General features: G+C 33.9%; 3 protein-coding genes across 4 annotated transcripts; 1 reads left to right on the top strand and 2 right to left on the bottom strand.

Moving 5' to 3' along the window:
- Window positions 1–5: 5 nt before the first annotated feature.
- LOC144468188 (nicotinamidase) lies at window positions 6–9,210 on the bottom strand. The gene is made up of 5 exons (XM_078177494.1): window positions 8,992–9,210; window positions 8,690–8,894; window positions 3,777–4,038; window positions 2,309–2,455; window positions 6–1,775 (listed from the first exon to the last, which is right to left on the bottom strand). Exons 1-5 carry the CDS (start codon window positions 9,116–9,118, stop codon window positions 1,374–1,376), a joined length of 1,143 nt encoding a protein of 380 aa, XP_078033620.1. The 5' UTR covers window positions 9,119–9,210; the 3' UTR covers window positions 6–1,373.
- A 709-nt stretch (window positions 9,211–9,919) lies between these two features.
- Window positions 9,920–12,277, bottom strand: LOC144478472 (5'-deoxynucleotidase HDDC2). The gene is made up of 4 exons (XM_078196391.1): window positions 11,864–12,277; window positions 11,387–11,511; window positions 11,133–11,301; window positions 9,920–10,487 (listed from the first exon to the last, which is right to left on the bottom strand). The coding sequence occupies exons 1-4, from the start codon at window positions 11,912–11,914 to the stop codon at window positions 10,257–10,259; spliced, it is 576 nt and encodes a 191-aa protein (XP_078052517.1). The 5' UTR covers window positions 11,915–12,277; the 3' UTR covers window positions 9,920–10,256.
- Window positions 12,278–13,427: 1,150 nt separating this feature from the next.
- LOC144474049 (V-type proton ATPase catalytic subunit A) lies at window positions 13,428–17,516 on the top strand. 2 transcript variants are annotated; one of them, XM_078188646.1, is made up of 13 exons: window positions 13,428–13,604; window positions 13,836–14,053; window positions 14,554–14,669; window positions 14,742–14,854; window positions 14,940–15,305; window positions 15,391–15,447; window positions 15,555–15,649; window positions 15,726–15,997; window positions 16,112–16,295; window positions 16,367–16,484; window positions 16,605–16,885; window positions 16,959–17,148; window positions 17,233–17,516. In XM_078188646.1, exons 3-13 carry the CDS (start codon window positions 14,588–14,590, stop codon window positions 17,323–17,325), a joined length of 1,851 nt encoding a protein of 616 aa, XP_078044772.1. In that variant the 5' UTR covers window positions 13,428–13,604; window positions 13,836–14,053; window positions 14,554–14,587; the 3' UTR covers window positions 17,326–17,516. The 2 variants fall into 2 exon arrangements, with proteins under 2 accessions (XP_078044772.1, XP_078044681.1); XM_078188555.1 differs by lacking the exon at window positions 13,836–14,053 and having other exon boundaries at window positions 13,430–13,604.
- The last annotated feature ends 576 nt before the right edge of the window (window positions 17,517–18,092 follow it).

The following is an 18,092-nucleotide window of genomic DNA, read 5'->3' as shown; positions in this document are numbered from 1 at the left end:
CTGTATGCTTTATATTTAAAAGGTGTTTATTAAATCATTTAATATACACTGTTAATCATCACGAATCCTCAATTCATTACTGACAATAGATGATAAATAATTACAATATAAATTGTAAATGAACACTTCATATAAGTAGCAACGCAATGGTACTGGTATAAATATATGTACAATTAATAAATAACAGTTCTTAAAAATACTTTGAAAATACTGAGAATAGGAAACATACGTAGAATAAGTTCAACTAGACTTTCACCATCTCAGGAATGACCTATTTCGTGTATAAACTTCTAAACGCTTTCCAAGTTTTTCATTGGCGTGTACGTAAAATCATACTGTAAACTTTGTACATTTGTAGTGTAGGAAAATATATCGATCACAATATTTTAATTTCTTACCTCACCTATTCCTTACAAACCTAGAAAAAAATACGTACCCTTCAAAGTAATATATTTTTGTACTGTAGCGTGACGTTAGTTTTTAAGAATTTTGTATATAGGAATAGCTCGATGCGTGACGAGTTCGGTAGGCCGGCGACGCTCGGCGACCGTACGCGCGGCGGAGCAGGTATCGAGAGTCATAAAAGTACGAGACTCTGTGCTCATTGGTCAAGGGCTAGCACCCAAAAATACTATAAAAAGGGCACCTTCAGCCAGAAAAAGGCAATCTTGTGAAAGTCTCCCGCAGTATTGTGGGAGTCTTGCGAGAATCTTGCAAAAGGCACTGTAAAGAGTAGATATTGATAACGTTGACCTCTCTGCCCACCCTTTTAAGAAACTAGTAGGGAGTAGATACCGACAAGGTTGACCTTCCTGACTACCTTGCTTAAGAAAATCTGGATCTTGGTAGATAGGCGTTACGCCTTGACCCAAGTGACGATCCGCGCCGCGACCGAGACGATCCGTCAGTTTGTCCGTGCGAGCCCGGTTCTTTTTAACATTCTCTCAACGTACCGATGAGCATCGTGTAACGTATTTGTTTGTATAAATAAACTATTTCGTTTTCGTTAAAAAACTTGGTTACAGTACATTACCATTTACCTCCAACACCTACTACCTGACCTGAATGCAGGTTCGCTTATTATTTCTGTAAGGATCACTGCGATCTCTGTTTTTTTTCTCTAACATCCTACACTTCTATACATATAGCATCTAATAGCAACCATGTATCTACTTCGAACCGCTGCACAGCGTTTAATTTATACACACAAATTCATATCTATATTAACATACTTTGTCGGATAAGTTCTGGTAACTTATGACGTTTTACATAAGCGCAGAAATTGCGTTCAAGTTCTGACGAATTGATTACTGTGCATCGATTCTCTGATTTATCTTGGAACTCTTTCTACAGTTCTAGTAAGTTTTACGCTATTATTCAGACGCAATCATCATGCTTTTGGGGGACAAAATCGAAGCCAGCTTCTTTGCGGACTGATGGCTCATGATAAGGCTCCTGTCTTCATTGTTCACCAGCGACAAGACTCTGTCGGCCATAGTAATTAAGCCGCCATTATGTATGATCAAACGTTTCGCAGCATCGATATTTTTCAGATTTACGCCACGACAACAGTCGTCGATTACTGCTACCGGATATCCTAATCGAAGACCATCCAAGCATGTTTCTTTCACGCAAACATCGTACGCCAAGCCGCAAACAAATAACTGCGTGGCGCCGAGTTTGTGTAGTTTCTGCTCCAACTTGCTGACGCCATCAGAATCTGTCGCTGCAAATACTGAATAGGTATCCTTCTCCGGATGCGTACCTTTTTGCACCTAAAGTATCAATCGAGGCTTAATAAGAAAATTTAAGTTCATCGAACAAGCATTCTAAACGAAAGAGAATTATACAATAATGAAATCGATGTTATATTTTTATTTATTATATCTGATATTGTATCTGGTACCTTGTATTCAAAAGACAGGCGGAAATAAAAAATTCTATGCTCTACGAATTGTTCAACTGCGACCATTGCTAACAGTCAGTACTTATTTATGTAATATGCACGATTACTCATAGTGACAATTATGCACGATTACTCATAGTGAAAATTATGCACGAACGTACCAGTGAAAATGTTTCTCAGATACCGAATTAAAAATTTAAAATAAAGTCTAATTTACCAGCATTTAGTTTAACGTATTTTCGTTGCATATACACATCATTTATTATATTAACAGTTGTGTCATTTCAATCAATCTTTCGTCAGTAAATATTTAATTGAATTCATTAGTTGTGTTTACATTGGAATAGCGTTCGAATAAAGGAAATTCTACGGTATTGATTTTTCTTCCCTTGTTCTACATACCTGTTCGGATCCAGGGACGATCACAAGGTCCTTGTGAAATTGTGCGCCCCAGGTGTTCATGACGCAGTGCTTAGGCCACAGTATCTGTTCCATGCGAGGTTCCGAGAATATCACGCTATCGAACACCTTCGCTTTTTTCTTTGATACCTGCGCACAAAAATGGTGTTGACTGATTTCTATATAAGCATTGAAAATAGAAAAACAATTATCAATATATGTATTAACATTTTATGGGAGTTATAAGCTTACCGTAATATATATATAATAGAAGATATATAAAATGAAATAATAAATAAAATAGCGATGAAGTTTTAAAGAAGTTTTATCTAGAAATATCGGACAGAAGATTTTTATTTACTGAACTTTGTGCGAGAATATTTGAATATTTTATAGAATATCATGTACAGTACTAGAAATATTAGGGGGTGGGGAAAGGTGGAAGTACGATCCGGCCTACTTGAACCCTCGCACCGTAAATCAAACCGTCTCTCTGACCTTTTATTAGAAACTTTAATTCATCTTTACAAGCTGTATCGATGTACCAAATCTCATCAAAATTTAAACATCAACTCGGGGATCTCCTCTTGTAAGTTCGAATCACAATCCTCTTACCAGAATGCTCACCTGCCATTCGCACTCGGTGACCAGTACGCGCGACGTGACATGGGGTAACCCAGCATACTTAAAAATGCCTAACTTTCTAAAAATATATCAATGAATGCAAGGGAGCAATAGTGGCCAAGCTACGCCGACATTTACCGAATAAGGTTACCCTCAGTCTCCGGCGTCATTGTTTCATCGATTACTTACGACCTACAACGGTAGAATCAGAACATGGAATCGACACTCGAAGTGTAAACACTTTCGTCTAGCGACCTCCCAGGTCCGATGGAGACCCTGCGTGGTTGAAACCTATTACGATGGATCGATGCTGATAGAAATGGGAGCAGAGCGTATTCAAGAATAACACGACGTATTGTACTGATTCTCTCGTTATTAGATAAAAGATGCGAACTAAGTGTATTTCTAAATTATGATAGAACAAAATATTAATTGACGAAAATGTTAGTTGCAGCTTTATTACTGCTAGAACAACCTAACCCGCTGAAATGACCGATTTTAAATTCTTTTTAAAGATGCATCTTATCAGGGAATTAATACAGAAATGATAATATTTTCAACTTCTACGAAAAATCTGTATTTTTTAATTTAATGTGACTATGTCAAGTCATTGTAAGTCATTTTGCCTATGTTTCAAACGTAATTTACCTTCAAAATTCGATTTCAGTTATTAATCGTTAATATTGTAGGACAAACATGTTTATTTTTGCGATGCTCAGTATTTTTATGAGGCTTACAAATTAAAGAATGTATGAAAGGATGGCGTGCATTTCTCTTCCTGACTTGGCAGTAAAATGTGAAAGCTATAACCCCGTCGATAAATATTAATCAACTATGACGTGCGTACCTTCGATTCCGGATGAATTTCCCTCAAATGCAGATTCTCATGGAAACTGATATGATTCTCTGGATGATAGTCCATTGAGTAAATAACTTTATCGAAGAGTCCATATTTTGTTAAACGATTTATTGGTTCCACAGCATCAAACCCATCTTGATTGCCTTCGCAAGTACGTAGCGCTAACGTACCGTCAATAAAATCATTTTGTATATCTACGACGAGCAGCACGTTCACCGGTTCGAGTGTCATTTGCAACCACTTATGAAATCTGCATTTGATAAACAACACAAGCTTATGAAAATTACGTGCCTACGTAATTTGCATGCAATTTTAATCAATTTATTTATATCCGTACATATTACTTTATTCAGCGACCTTAAAATATACATGAAAGCAAAGCAATTCATTTAATGAAATGAAAATAGAAGCGTTAATATAAAGAGTGTTCCCGTCTAAACCAGATCATGTCAAAATGTCTCCGCGAATAATAATGTTACAAGAAACATTTACTATGGAATTTGGCTGGTATCAGAAAACGATTAAAATTAAAATACATTGAGACGTGCCTCATGATTTGACTTTGAGATGACCTTTTACTCCAAACATAAAAACGGAACAAAAGCGACGAGCGCCAACCTACGAATATAAATAATGTTTACGATTACGCTCGAATAACTTTTGATTAGGCCACCACCAATACAAAATGATTGCCATTATATTATGTGCCACTCCCTCCAAAAACAACTTATGTGAAGAACTCTTGTGTCTATTGTTAAGGACACACGAGTTATTCAAGTGTGCTGTTTCAGATGCCCTACCCTATGCACAATTTATGTGTATGTACATGTATGGATTACGCTGCAGTTAATGTGCAGTGTTGAACAATGTACTTGAACACCCATTGTGCATTCAGAAAAACATCAATGATTTTAGACAATTTATTTCAATAGAAAAACACCTTCTTCCATTCATTTACTGAAAAGATTTTTATTAGTTACTGGCGCCAAATAAAGTATTAGTTGGCTAAATCTATCAAAAATGTGTTTTTCGGATTTTTAACTACGAAATTAATACATAGTTTTTACTGTTTGGAAAACTGTCATTAACCACATTGTAGGTACACCAACAGGAGGCTAACGAAATAATTGATTTTTGTAAACAAAATTGAGAACAAACGAGATTACTAGTTACAGAACGAAGAGAAATAGAGGCAATTAAAAATGGAAGGTGTGAAATGTGATCCTGAAGATACAATCGTCCGGTTGGAAAAATATTAAAAACTGATTGTTGACACAGAAAGTTCTGAATTAAATAATTAGCTTTTTAATAATTTAGTCATTTACCGTGTAACCAAAAATACGTAGTTAATTTGAAAAATTCCAAACGAATGATCTCGGCATAAAAATATTCTTTCCAGCGTATTTGTTCGCTGATGCCATTTAAATTATATACAAAACGTGTACAATCTAGAGCTAATTTCTGATTACGTGATCATCCGTATTTAACGGTCGAACGAACGTTACGTATGTTTCCGGTTGTTAAAAAAGACCACAACTGAATGCGCAAGATATCCGCACAGTATTTTAAAGCATTGAATTTAGAGCGTGTACACTAACTCGTACTGTGCTTTTTTTATTTAGTCAAAAAAAATCTCCCAATAGTTAGCAAATGACGATATAATATTTGAACAATATGTTGCAATCATTTTTTACGTTTCAATCAAGTGTTAAATTAATGAAATGAAATAAATATTGATTTAAATAAATAATTAAGAATTAAGGAGAAAAAAGTATATAAACAAACAATTGCGAAACAAAAAGAAAACAATGAAGTTTTAGAACAGTTTAATAAACTTTTTATAAGAAACGTATGTATAGAACATGTGAAGTCAAAGTTTTGTTATATCTACTGAATTTTTTTGGCACACAATTAAACAAACTTATTATTCGTTTTACAGGATCAATTCAAATGCTTATACATACCAGATATTAGTAGAGCGATTGATAGCGCCCGTGTTTTGCTGATTCGCCATGACTCGACCAAATACATCAAACAACATATGGTATGCAACGAGTTGTAAAAAGGAGTTTAGAACCTATCCCAGCGTTGGAGAGAGAATTTAACCTGCAGAAAACGAATGCTCGTTGTAAAGCAAGATTTCCTCACAACTGGACATTAGCCCTAGTAACTGTTAAAAAATCCACCTGCGCGATCGTTTTTTATAACTTACTTGCAAATTGAAGAATGAAACGTTATCAATTACGAACAAATAACGCATATAATTTCCGTATTACGAAACAACTCATTAAATGAAGAATTTCGAAACTTGAATTGCAAATTCTGAATAATTAAAAAATTAAAAACAGATATTATTCAACTTTGAATATTCGTCTCATAAAAATCAGTTGGTGACACTTGTTAATGTCTTGCTAAAGCCAAGTCGTGAACGTATATCACAGGGAAAGCTTGCTTTGCATCTAGTATTCGTTTTTTGCAGATCGATGAACCCCCCCCCCCCCCGGTAGGTTCTTACGACTTACAAGAAAAAATCTCCAGGTTTAACGCTGGCTTTTTAAAAAGGTTTCTTACAGTGGCACTACTTATAAAACGGAATCTAGTGATAGTCAGTTTTAGGTACAGGCGGCTTATGGTTTTTAAGATATTTAATGTCAAAATCGTTAGTAACGAAATCTAATAGATGAACCGCTTCGCAACGATGCAATCGAACATACCAGAAAAAATGTTCATAAGTAGAAGAATAGCAGAGATGGAACATTAGAAATGAGATGAATAAGTCTTCTCATTGATTCTTTTTCCTCACTCCACCATTTGTAAGTATTTCTCTGACATCCCCCACCAGCTTCAGTGCACAGTGGGGCTGAATGAAAAGATTATTCCAAAATTAAAAAACTTTTGGCAAGAATGAAATAAATCAATGTAAATTATTTTACGTTATGGTCGCACTATATTCTCTCTATTATTTTCTTATTCTGCAATATTTCGGCATGATGAAAAAAATTACGGTATTAGTATTCTCTTCCTGGCTTTAGCCCTTACAACTTTAACATTAAATATCTCAAAAGTTAAACGCTATCTGCACCCAAAACCGGTTAACACTAGGTTCGGTTTTCAAAGCTCCACTACTGTTTGAAATCTCATAAAAGAATCCTTGCAGAGATCCTAACCGCCACCCAATCCTAACCAGGTTAACCAAGGCAGGTAGAAGTAACCCACAATAATCCACGTAGTTATTTAACTCAAACTAATTAATGTTAAAAGAAAAATTATTATATATAAACGAAAATATGAAAATATAATATGTATTTATAAAACACAAAATAAGCAAACAAAGTACATATACACGTATATAATATTTAATTAAATTCGTTTGATCTTCTTAACATTATGACATTCAAAATATCAAGATTCACTCTAGATCTATAATCGTTTAGAATAAATTTTAATCTCGAAAATGATACCTAAGTTCGCGGAATTACGTGTACAATTTTTGCCACTTCTCCCAATTCTAAAATACAATGTTTAATCTAATATTCGATAGTATTTTGTTTTCCTCCCTTTTTACTCATGTGGTGTTGCAGATATTAACCTTTTCTATTGTTGCCAGGTATTCATTAACACGTTGACGATGGCTTGGCCCACCGGTGAGTCATAAGTGTTAGACCCGTGAGGCGGCGTACATTTGTTTATTTTGCTTGCATTTCACAAAATAGATACTACAAAATAGATTTATGTTATTTTATCTGAACATTATAAACTGATATTCAATTGTAAAAACAGAGAAATTCAATATTATAAACTTAACATAATTTATTTAATTTTTGTAAATTTCGGGCACCGACTCACAGAGAAAATCGTGAATATCGGCGCCGGCGTCAACGTGTTAAATGAACAATTTCCACATGTTTTTCTCCTTTAGATAATGTTTTTGTATTCCGTGTCTAAAAAACTAAAAGCTAATAATGATCTGTTTATTTGATAAAATTTCACGTTTTCTCTTATGTATCGCTTTCAATAAGACCTCTGCAAAATTATTGTTTTCGACTTTTACTTGCATTCGTTCATTAAATAGCATTCGTTCATTACTGTTATCTTTCAATAAGATATTAACGGAAGATTACGGCCACGTTGATAAATACTGGAAGTAATAAAATTGAAAATTGCGGACGGAAAACGGTCAATCATAAAAATGTGACAGCTAGGTAATTTACCTGTGGCCTTGATTTTTTATGCGCGTATTGTATTAATCATAGGTATACTCAATTATATGACTCACCCTGTATACATATATACAAGATGAGCCACACAATTTGCACACCTCAAACAACTTTTAAATTATGCATTTAATTTAAAATTGTTTAATACAAAAATGGGAGATTTTAAGGGATGGTGGCGATGTCGTATCTACTTTTTCTATACACACTGCAGTTTTCGAAACTTTCAAGGTCAATTTCTGTTTTTTTTTTATATGGAAAGGTATATTTCTCTCGTCGTGGATTAATAGAATATAAAATTTTTAATAGAAATGTATAAACCTATATTGATCATAAACCTCGTTAATGAAATTTTAAAATATATCAATCGGAGTATGTTATCCGCGTGGTATTATTGGAGACATTGTTCACTAATTAAGATCTCGTTAACTATTAAATTTAGAATTCATATAAGTTTATACTTTTCATCCGGAAATTTAATGTTCTTTCGATCTATAATGAAAAAATATACCTTTCCATTCGAAAAACAGTAAGTTGACCTTGAAATTTCGAATACTTTTGTATTTCAAAATTTTTAATTAGAAGCATAGCTTAAAAGTTATTTAAGATGTGCAAATTATATGGCTCACCCTTTATATAAACACTATACATATGTATACAAACTTATAAATATGTATCTGTACTCACATTTTCCACTCCTGTCCCTTCAAGATCCCGTCATGGTCATTGTCGAAAAGATCGAAAATATTCCTGATTTTGTCATCATTTTGTTCGACTTCTTTTGGTGAAAAGAGTGTGTTACAAATCAGGCGAAAGTTTTGGTAATATAGGGTGTCTTCCAGATTTGGCAAATCGAGCTTAGACAAAAACTTTCTTACGGACCGGTGTCCTTCTATGCCAAATAGATCAACGTCCAATTCAATATTGTTTCTCTGCATGTTTATGTTGAACGAAATTTAGCAATGTCTTGTAATAATAATTTCACTGACCAAAATCTAATTTTCTAGTACCACACAATCTTTCATTCAAAATATGTATGAAATACTCGACAATTCGATCTCCACCAACATGCAACTCACTGACAATCACTCCGTTATCGAAGCAACCAAACTTCATAAGTCGAGCCTGGTCTGACTGATCTTAAATACTGTGCAATACTCTTGCGCTGCACATAGTCATTGTCATTCACGTACGACAGAGCTTGGAAATATGTATGTAGTAACTTTTCGGTGACAGAGACAGAGCATTTTCGGAGACTGGCCTGAAATGTGCTGCAGAATGGTGGGGGAGGGATCTCACGAATGGGATTGGATGATGCAATTCTATAGTATTCGGGTCGGTGTCTGAAAATGCTTTATCTCTGTCGCGGGCAAGTTAATTCGGAGGACTGAGGTACAGTCATACCTTAGGTTTTGCACGAGTTTTTTACCTTCTTTAGCTTTTTACTGCACCTTCAAACAGCACTGCTTATTATTGAATCGGCAGCCAATCAGATCAGAGAAATTTCTATTCCTATTTCGCTAGCGGAGCGCGCTGCGGCTGGAGAGTTTTAAGTCAGACAGTCTAGACTGAAATATTTATAGTTGCCCCACGTGGGTCTACTAGGAGAAGGCACTACTGTATGATGTGTTTATTGATTAATCGTTACACGTATTCTCATTCTACGAAATTTTTCCCGAACAAATATTTTGCGTAAAAGAACTAGTTATACAAGGTTATAAAACTCTCATTAAATGCAGTATTACTAATATGAGTCTAATTATGCAAAATATCTGGAATCCCTAATTTTATTAATAATAACTATAACAGAAATAATCTCCCAACTTCCTACGTTTTATCTTCTAACGAATGTTGTTATTACAGTCATTAATACTTACTGAAATTATTAATACATACTAAAATAATTAATCATTAATATTATTCCAAATACATTTATTACTAAAAAAATTCAATTTTAATAACATTTCATCTGTTTTGTGTATCAGTAGACCCTCATGAATAAAGGTATAATTACTTAATAAGTAAATTAAGTTAATAATAAATTAATGTAGAATTGCTACTTAAGTTACTTAAGATTACTTAAGTTACATAAGTAATAAAATATATATCATCTCCTCGACGCGAATATTATTATTCATAAAATAAATACTTAATTTGGAGTTGGAAAAGTTAAGTCATTATTTTAAACAAACATATAACATGATATTATAAGAACACATCACAATGTCGAAGAAACTATCATTTGTCATACAATTCATTTTGGATTAGACGAACTGCGATATAGAGCTTCCCTTTTTTCCTTAATTTCGGATGCCATTTTGTTAATGAAGGGATGTCTGATTTTGCCATTGGTTGCAACAAAAAACTCCTCCAAAACACCGGGAACATTATCCCTCTTCTCATACTCATACGCTTGCATTATTAAATCTAGTCTATCCAAATCTTTCACGTATTTTGCTTCGGGCGATTCTTGTTTTTCATATTCCTAAATGAACACCAATTACATTAACATAAGAGTTTTTCAAAATATATAAACAATTTTGTATACATATACAGGGTGATCCATAATTATGTTAACATCGGGAAATGAGAGACGGCCGCGTATCGCCTGTCAGCGAGACGGGCTTTAGCCGGCTGGCTCGAATGCGCAGTAGCAGGAAAAATCGTCCGTGGGCAGTCAACTTTATCGTTAATAACTCGCTAACAAAGCCGCGGATTCAATTTAAGCAAAGGAAAAGGTTACTTAAAATGACCTCAGGAATCCCCCATTATCTGCTGTTAACATAATTACGGATCACTTTGTATAGACAATGAGAGTAACACAATACACTAGAATTTGTTCAGGTTTTTGACTTTATATAAAAATTTTTTTGAAATATTAAAAACAGGGAATACTAAAATAAACTGTAGTTTTCATGCAATATGGTAGTTCCCAAAGCGAGTAACTCATACATTTCAAACAAAATTGAAAGTTATAATTTTGTTATAATAGTTTTTGAAATATTTAATACTTCTTATCTAGATCTTCAAATTGGGTAACGTAATAATACTTCATGTCAAGATTATGTATGTGTGCTACTCAAGCCTTAAATATCACAGTAAAACACTTAAATCTTTAAACAAATCTTACTCTAAACATTTCCAATATCATGGGACCTTTATCACCCAAAAGATTGCAAATTGTTTCCATAGCTTCATCTTCTCGTCTATGTTTTTCATCTGGATCAACACCACAGTGAGGTGTTATATCTCCTACAATGCACTCTGCTAAATCGTGGATTAAAGTCATTTGCATGATTCTATAGACACAAAGAAAATTTGTAAGATTAATATAACATAACAATAGATCAATGTCACAACTAACATAATAATATAATTTCATACTTGATTTTGTCTAACTGTTCATTATTATCCACTAGGAATGATAACATGGCCATTCGATACATGTGCCCTGCAATTGTCTCTGGATCTGAGACATTTCTGATGACCCATCCTGTCCTTTTCATGTGCTGAAGTCATAGACATTTACATGAAAACTTTTGTATACCATATAAGTAATAAAATATATATATATAGATAACTTACAATTAAGTTTTCTAAATTTCATGTTAAAAAAGCTTCTAATTTTACATTTTTTTGGCAATGACATGTTCAATATCAAAATGAACCAGACAATTAAAATTTATCTTATTTTTAAATTAATTAGTCAAAAAAAAATTGATCAGTAATCAACAACAAAAGATCAGTCCAATGATAGCTGATAAGGATGCCAAAAATGAACACTACTATATGTTGACTGCACGCGTTTATTGAATCTCCGAGTTTATATTTATCACAGTACTGCCTCGTGACATCTCTCACCTTCAGTCGTCCAATCAATTCCATAAATTCTTGCAAATTCTGGAGGTCCATGTCAAACAATGGATAAATTCACTGTCCTTCACTGAGATGACTAATAAAAATGGACACACAATAGAATGTCTGTGATCGCGTATTTTTACTATGTCGTTTCAACTACGTGCACAATATCCAAGTTACAATCCAAACGCCACGTCAAAATATCAACAAAATTTAACAATCTCAATTGCTCTATAAATGAATGCTGTTCGTCAATCTCAGAATTATAATTCACATGTACGTCTGTACACGAATCATTTGTCACTGAATCATTTGTCTGATACAACATGATACATAAGTAGATCCGAGAGTGAAAACATCAAAACTCAACTCTCTAGCTTTAGCAAAACGAGCTTCCCCCACTTTGATATCGTTGTCAAGGAAATGGTGGGAATTTGAACTGTGTGAAGGACCCCGCCGACACCACCGACCCCACCCGTAGATAGCACACATGGATATACGGAAGTGAAGTTACGTAACTATGTACATGCGAACGTGGATGAAATCTACACATGCACATCTAGATTCATAAAAACGTAGATGGCGCTTTTAGTTTCGTGCAATTTTGTACATGCAAATTCTTAATACGTCAATAGTAACTTATTAATTGTGATAACTAAGCCTTGAAAACAATAATATAGATTCAACTCTATTAATGACTGTTATAGAAATTGATTTAAACTGTTGGTTTCAAAATTATCCAAAAAATCCCACAGATTACAACTAGAGAAATAAACGTTGTGAAAGAAAACTCGTAAATAAACGCTATTGAATAAAAATACATTTTGTATAAGATGCATGAAATGACCAAATTTGTTCGACAGTATCATTATTAAAATGAATAAAGAAACATTTATTTTGCGTTAAGAGAACTTTTTACCGACATAGTACTAATTCTATTTATATTTGTGGTTGTGAACAGATATATTTAACAAGGATCCTGAAAAATCTATATAGTTTATTGTAATTATAGCAGTAAAGTATAACCGCGCCTTAATGTTAGCTAATTTTAACTAGCTCTTGATAGTTCTGTCTAACACGACTTACGTATATAATTTATAATTGCCGCCACTGTTTCTCCGAATATGACTTCCTCGTACTCAGTAAGTACATACTAGCACAAAGCGTATTTTCTTCTATAAAACAAACTATACTTTTAATTTTGGTTGGAAAAGGTGAAATCAAAATTTGTACAATAAATTCTGTGTTTGTTTCTTTTATTTTACAAAAAGTATTCACTATTTTTTCCCTTCTATACTCTTTCTATAACCATGGAAATGTCAATAAACAATTTTTTAATTTTAATAAGTGACAGTATTGTACATTGCGTATTCAAAAATCCATACATTAAAAATATACATACGTATAAAACTATTTTAAGCAAGCTACGGCAGTATCAAATGTATGAATTGCATATAGTACACGTGCATGTATGTACGCATATAACATACATACTACATATTTAAATCTTCATAGAAATTACGAACAAGAACCGTAGCCTCCTAGTGGAGAATTGGAGAAGTTTGTTACGATTTCGTACACTTGTAAATTCGCCCATAACCACGAAAGGGGCTGATAATTGTAAACCAGCACACCATTCAGTCAGCTGACCTGTCTTGTGATAGCAGTGGATAGCAGCCAGGCTCGTCTCTGAAGCTTGACTTGCTGTTGTAGAGTGGACTTACTTCGATACATTGCACGTCTCGTAAGTCTTTATTGTCACTTATTTTCTTCACTGTACGCGACCTTAATTTACTATACAGTAGAAAGTATCGAAACAATTTCATTCTGTATAGAGTGTGCCAAAGATTTTCTACAAAAAGACTGGCGCGTACAAGTATCGATCGTTCCAGTTTGAATGCGCCATCGTTTCTCGATCAGCGGTAGAATTTATACGTTTCACTTAGCCCTAAATCATGTATATCGCATTTTTAAGGGAACCTTGCAATGAGCGAATTAAATCTTTCCGCGTGGACGATCGGTGGTCAAATATCTCGTTCGGAATCGACGTTCTGTTAGGACAGCAGACGTCTCGCGGGCTTAAAGAGGGCTACGCCTACTTTTTAAATGAACTGCTCACGTGAATTTAACGATGAATGGATGCGCTAGCTGACACCGAAACTCTCGTCGATTTTAAACACATTTTACCTCACGGTACTAGTTAAAATACTTAACTCGGATAAAGTGTCCACAATCATCGTCTTTTTTATCAGTGTTTCCTTAAATTTTTCCATGTTTCAAGGTATTTGATTAGTTTTGATTAGACGTCAGATTAAAGTGGTGCAAAATTGATCAAATATCATGAACTCCCATATAGTTTTTTAAATTTGAATGTTACTGAAACTAATATTTTTGTGAAATGAATTAATAATACTGACTTTGTATGAAGCCATGTACCAATGGAGTAATTACATTATCCTGTAATGATGGTTTAGTTTTTTCTTAGTTTGAACTTACCTACCCTAAAATACCTTTGAATACGATTAATTGATATACTTTGACTATCTTTTTCTATAATTTGGAATCGTTTAAATGTTTATTTTATTTGTGTTAAATATTTCACACGCGTGCACACACACACACCCAAAACTTAAAAAACTATATGTTTTTTTATATTTAATTTGCTTCCATTGTATAATGTAAATTATTTCCAGTTGTTGAACAGTTTTGATCCAACAATAATTCACAATGACGAGCCATGGGTTGCCAAAAATTAGCAGGGAAAGCAAGGAGAGTAAATTTGGCTATGTATATGCAGTGTCTGGCCCTGGTTAGTACATGACATAATTGAATAAATTCATAATTTCTATCTTTCGATATTTATTATTTTAATTGCTTGTAGTCGTTACTGCTGAGAAAATGTCAGGATCAGCTATGTATGAACTGGTTAGAGTAGGATATTATGAATTGGTGGGAGAAATTATTCGTTTGGAAGGTGATATGGCTACCATCCAGGTATTTTACATTCTTCATAAATATGGACAGAATAAAACTATGTTCTGATACAGTGTTATTGTATTATATGATGATGCTTTGCTAGGTATATGAAGAAACTAGCGGTGTGACAGTTGGCGATCCTGTGCTACGTACGGGCAAACCATTGTCAGTAGAATTAGGTCCTGGTATTCTTGGCAGCATTTTTGATGGTATCCAACGTCCATTGAAGGACATCAATGAGCTTAGCGACTCTATTTACATCCCGAAGGGTGTCAATGTGCCATGCTTGTCAAGAACTGCAAGCTGGGAATTCAACCCATTAAATATAAAGAATGGAAGCCATATTACAGGAGGAGATCTATTTGGTGTGGTTTATGAGAATACATTAGTAAAGCACAGAATGATTTTACCACCAAAAAGTAAGGGAACAGTGACATACATTGCTCCTGCTGGAAATTACACAGTTAATGTAAGCTTTGTTTTTTGGTAATATTACCTAACAATGGATATCTAATATAATTCTACATAGTACAACTGAATTGATGTCTTTCTAGGATATTGTGTTGGAAGCAGAATTTGATGGAGAAACACAAAAATACAGTATGCTTCAGGTACTTATTCCTATTAAGCTATAACTATGGAGATCATTTAAATAAAATTAATTTATTGTACTTATAGTAGCTTATTCAATGTATAATGGTAACACATTTGATTGCAGGTTTGGCCGGTACGTCAACCTCGTCCTGTCACTGAAAAGTTGCCGGCTAACCATCCTTTACTTACTGGCCAAAGAGTCTTGGACTCTCTCTTTCCGTAAGAATTTAGCTTGCCACTTCTATATATATTTCACAATTAGCGGATTCGTCGGAAATATCTCTTATAATCGTAGATGTGTCCAAGGTGGAACTACCGCAATCCCAGGTGCATTTGGTTGTGGTAAAACTGTAATCTCCCAAGCTTTGTCCAAGTATTCCAATTCCGACGTTATTATTTACGTTGGTTGCGGAGAACGTGGTAACGAAATGTCTGAGGTACTTCGTGACTTCCCTGAACTAACTGTAGAAATCGATGGTGTCACCGAGTCTATCATGAAGCGTACAGCTTTGGTCGCTAATACCTCCAACATGCCTGTAGCTGCTCGTGAAGCATCTATCTACACCGGTATGTCCAGAGCTACTAATAATAAAATGGAAAAATGCAATATTATCTGCTATAAAATGTCATTCAAAACACATTTTCCACGAACATGTTACATAATCTTTTGCCATTTTTTAGGTATCACTCTATCAGAGTACTTCAGAGATATGGGTTACAACGTTTCGATGATGGCGGATTCAACATCTCGTTGGGCCGAAGCACTTCGTGAAATTTCTGGTCGATTAGCTGAAATGCCTGCAGATTCTGGCTATCCAGCTTACCTTGGGGCACGTCTAGCTAGTTTCTATGAACGAGCAGGAAGGTAATCATAATTTTAAAAGAGTCAGCTTTGTAATTTATTCATGTTATTAATGTTAAATGTATACTTTTTAGAGTGAAATGCTTAGGCAATCCTGATCGTGAAGGTTCAGTCAGTATAGTAGGTGCTGTATCACCACCTGGTGGTGATTTCTCTGATCCTGTTACTAGTGCAACTCTTGGTATTGTACAGGTACTAATGTTTCCCTTATTATCATTTTTTATATGCGCAAAACTAATTTACGTAGATTTAAGTACTATATATTTTTAATAACTGCAAGTTTAGGACTACTTAATTTATTCACTTTTTCAGGTGTTCTGGGGTCTTGATAAAAAACTTGCTCAACGCAAACACTTCCCATCTATTAACTGGCTCATATCGTACAGTAAGTACTTAAGAGCTTTAGATGACTTCTATGACAAGAACTTCCCAGAATTCGTTCCACTTCGAACGAAAGTAAAGGAGATTTTACAAGAAGAAGAAGATCTGTCTGAGATTGTACAGTTAGTTGGTAAAGCATCTCTCGCGGAGACAGACAAAATTACCCTTGAAGTTGCAAAACTTTTGAAAGACGATTTTCTGCAACAAAACAGGTATTACACTTGTTTCTAAATTACTTAAACTTTTCAAGATAATTACTGATATTGATAACATACCTTTTTACAGTTACTCGCCGTACGATCGATTCTGCCCATTTTATAAAACTGTGGGAATGTTACGAAACATGATTGCATTCTACGATATGGCGAGGCATGCAGTAGAATCTACAGCGCAATCAGATAATAAAATAACATGGAATGTTATTAGGGATAGTATGGGAAACATTCTGTATCAATTGACTTCCATGAAATTCAAGGTAAATATTATTTGAAAATAAAAAACCGAATTGAAAATATAAATTTGAGTAATTAAATGTTATATATCCTTTTCTATTCTTCAGGATCCTGTTAAAGATGGCGAAGCAAAGATTAGAGCTGACTTTGATCAGTTACACGAAGATATCCAACAAGCGTTTAGAAATCTAGAAGATTAATTATCAGATGCAAGCATACAAACATAATTTCTCCACGTGAATGTTCAGGAATCTTGTGCTGGTCATTTAAGGATGTCCTGGATCTGCTGGAGAAAAAAAATATAAAAAACAGGCATTCATAATTCACGTATCGCACACTAAGTTGTTATGATAGTTTCAATATTTACGACAAAAAAAGTTGTATATAAAAATTACAAATATAAAATCTACTATAACCATATGTGTACTAACTAACATTTAACGTGAAATCATACGTGATAGTTGTTGCAATAATATGTAGGACGTCCTTAAATGTGTTTACAGCTCATGAAAATTAAATTGTTGTAATGAATTATTTCTGAACAGTGAAATGGAAATTCCAGTTACTTAGTAGACTGCGAATACTTATGCAAATTGATATATTTTTCGAGTAATTTACAGAAGCGAAAATAAGAAAGAAATAATTTTCTGTTTATAAAAATTTGGTTAAATTAAAATAAAACTATTAACTTATATTAATATTATTATTATAATATAAATGCATAAAAATCGCAGTCTAGTGATTTGTATTTAAATATGAAAACAGATAAATTGACCAGAAGAATGATAGAACTTTCGGTAAAATTTTATTTGGCGTTAATGAGGACTAACTTATGCAAAGCTTTTGAAGCAGAGAAACTTTTGTATGTATGTAAAATGAGACTAAAAGAGTACGGTAAGAAGCTATCCATTCATGCGTAAGCGAAAGTATATAAAACGTTAACGATGTGCTTAAATATTTTTGTTGT

Source organism: Augochlora pura, chromosome 1, assembly GCF_028453695.1.
Source record: "Augochlora pura isolate Apur16 chromosome 1, APUR_v2.2.1, whole genome shotgun sequence".
NCBI lineage: Eukaryota > Metazoa > Arthropoda > Insecta > Hymenoptera > Halictidae > Augochlora > Augochlora pura.
Note: the sequence above shows the minus strand (reverse complement) of the source record. Positions and strands in the feature narration are given on the sequence as shown.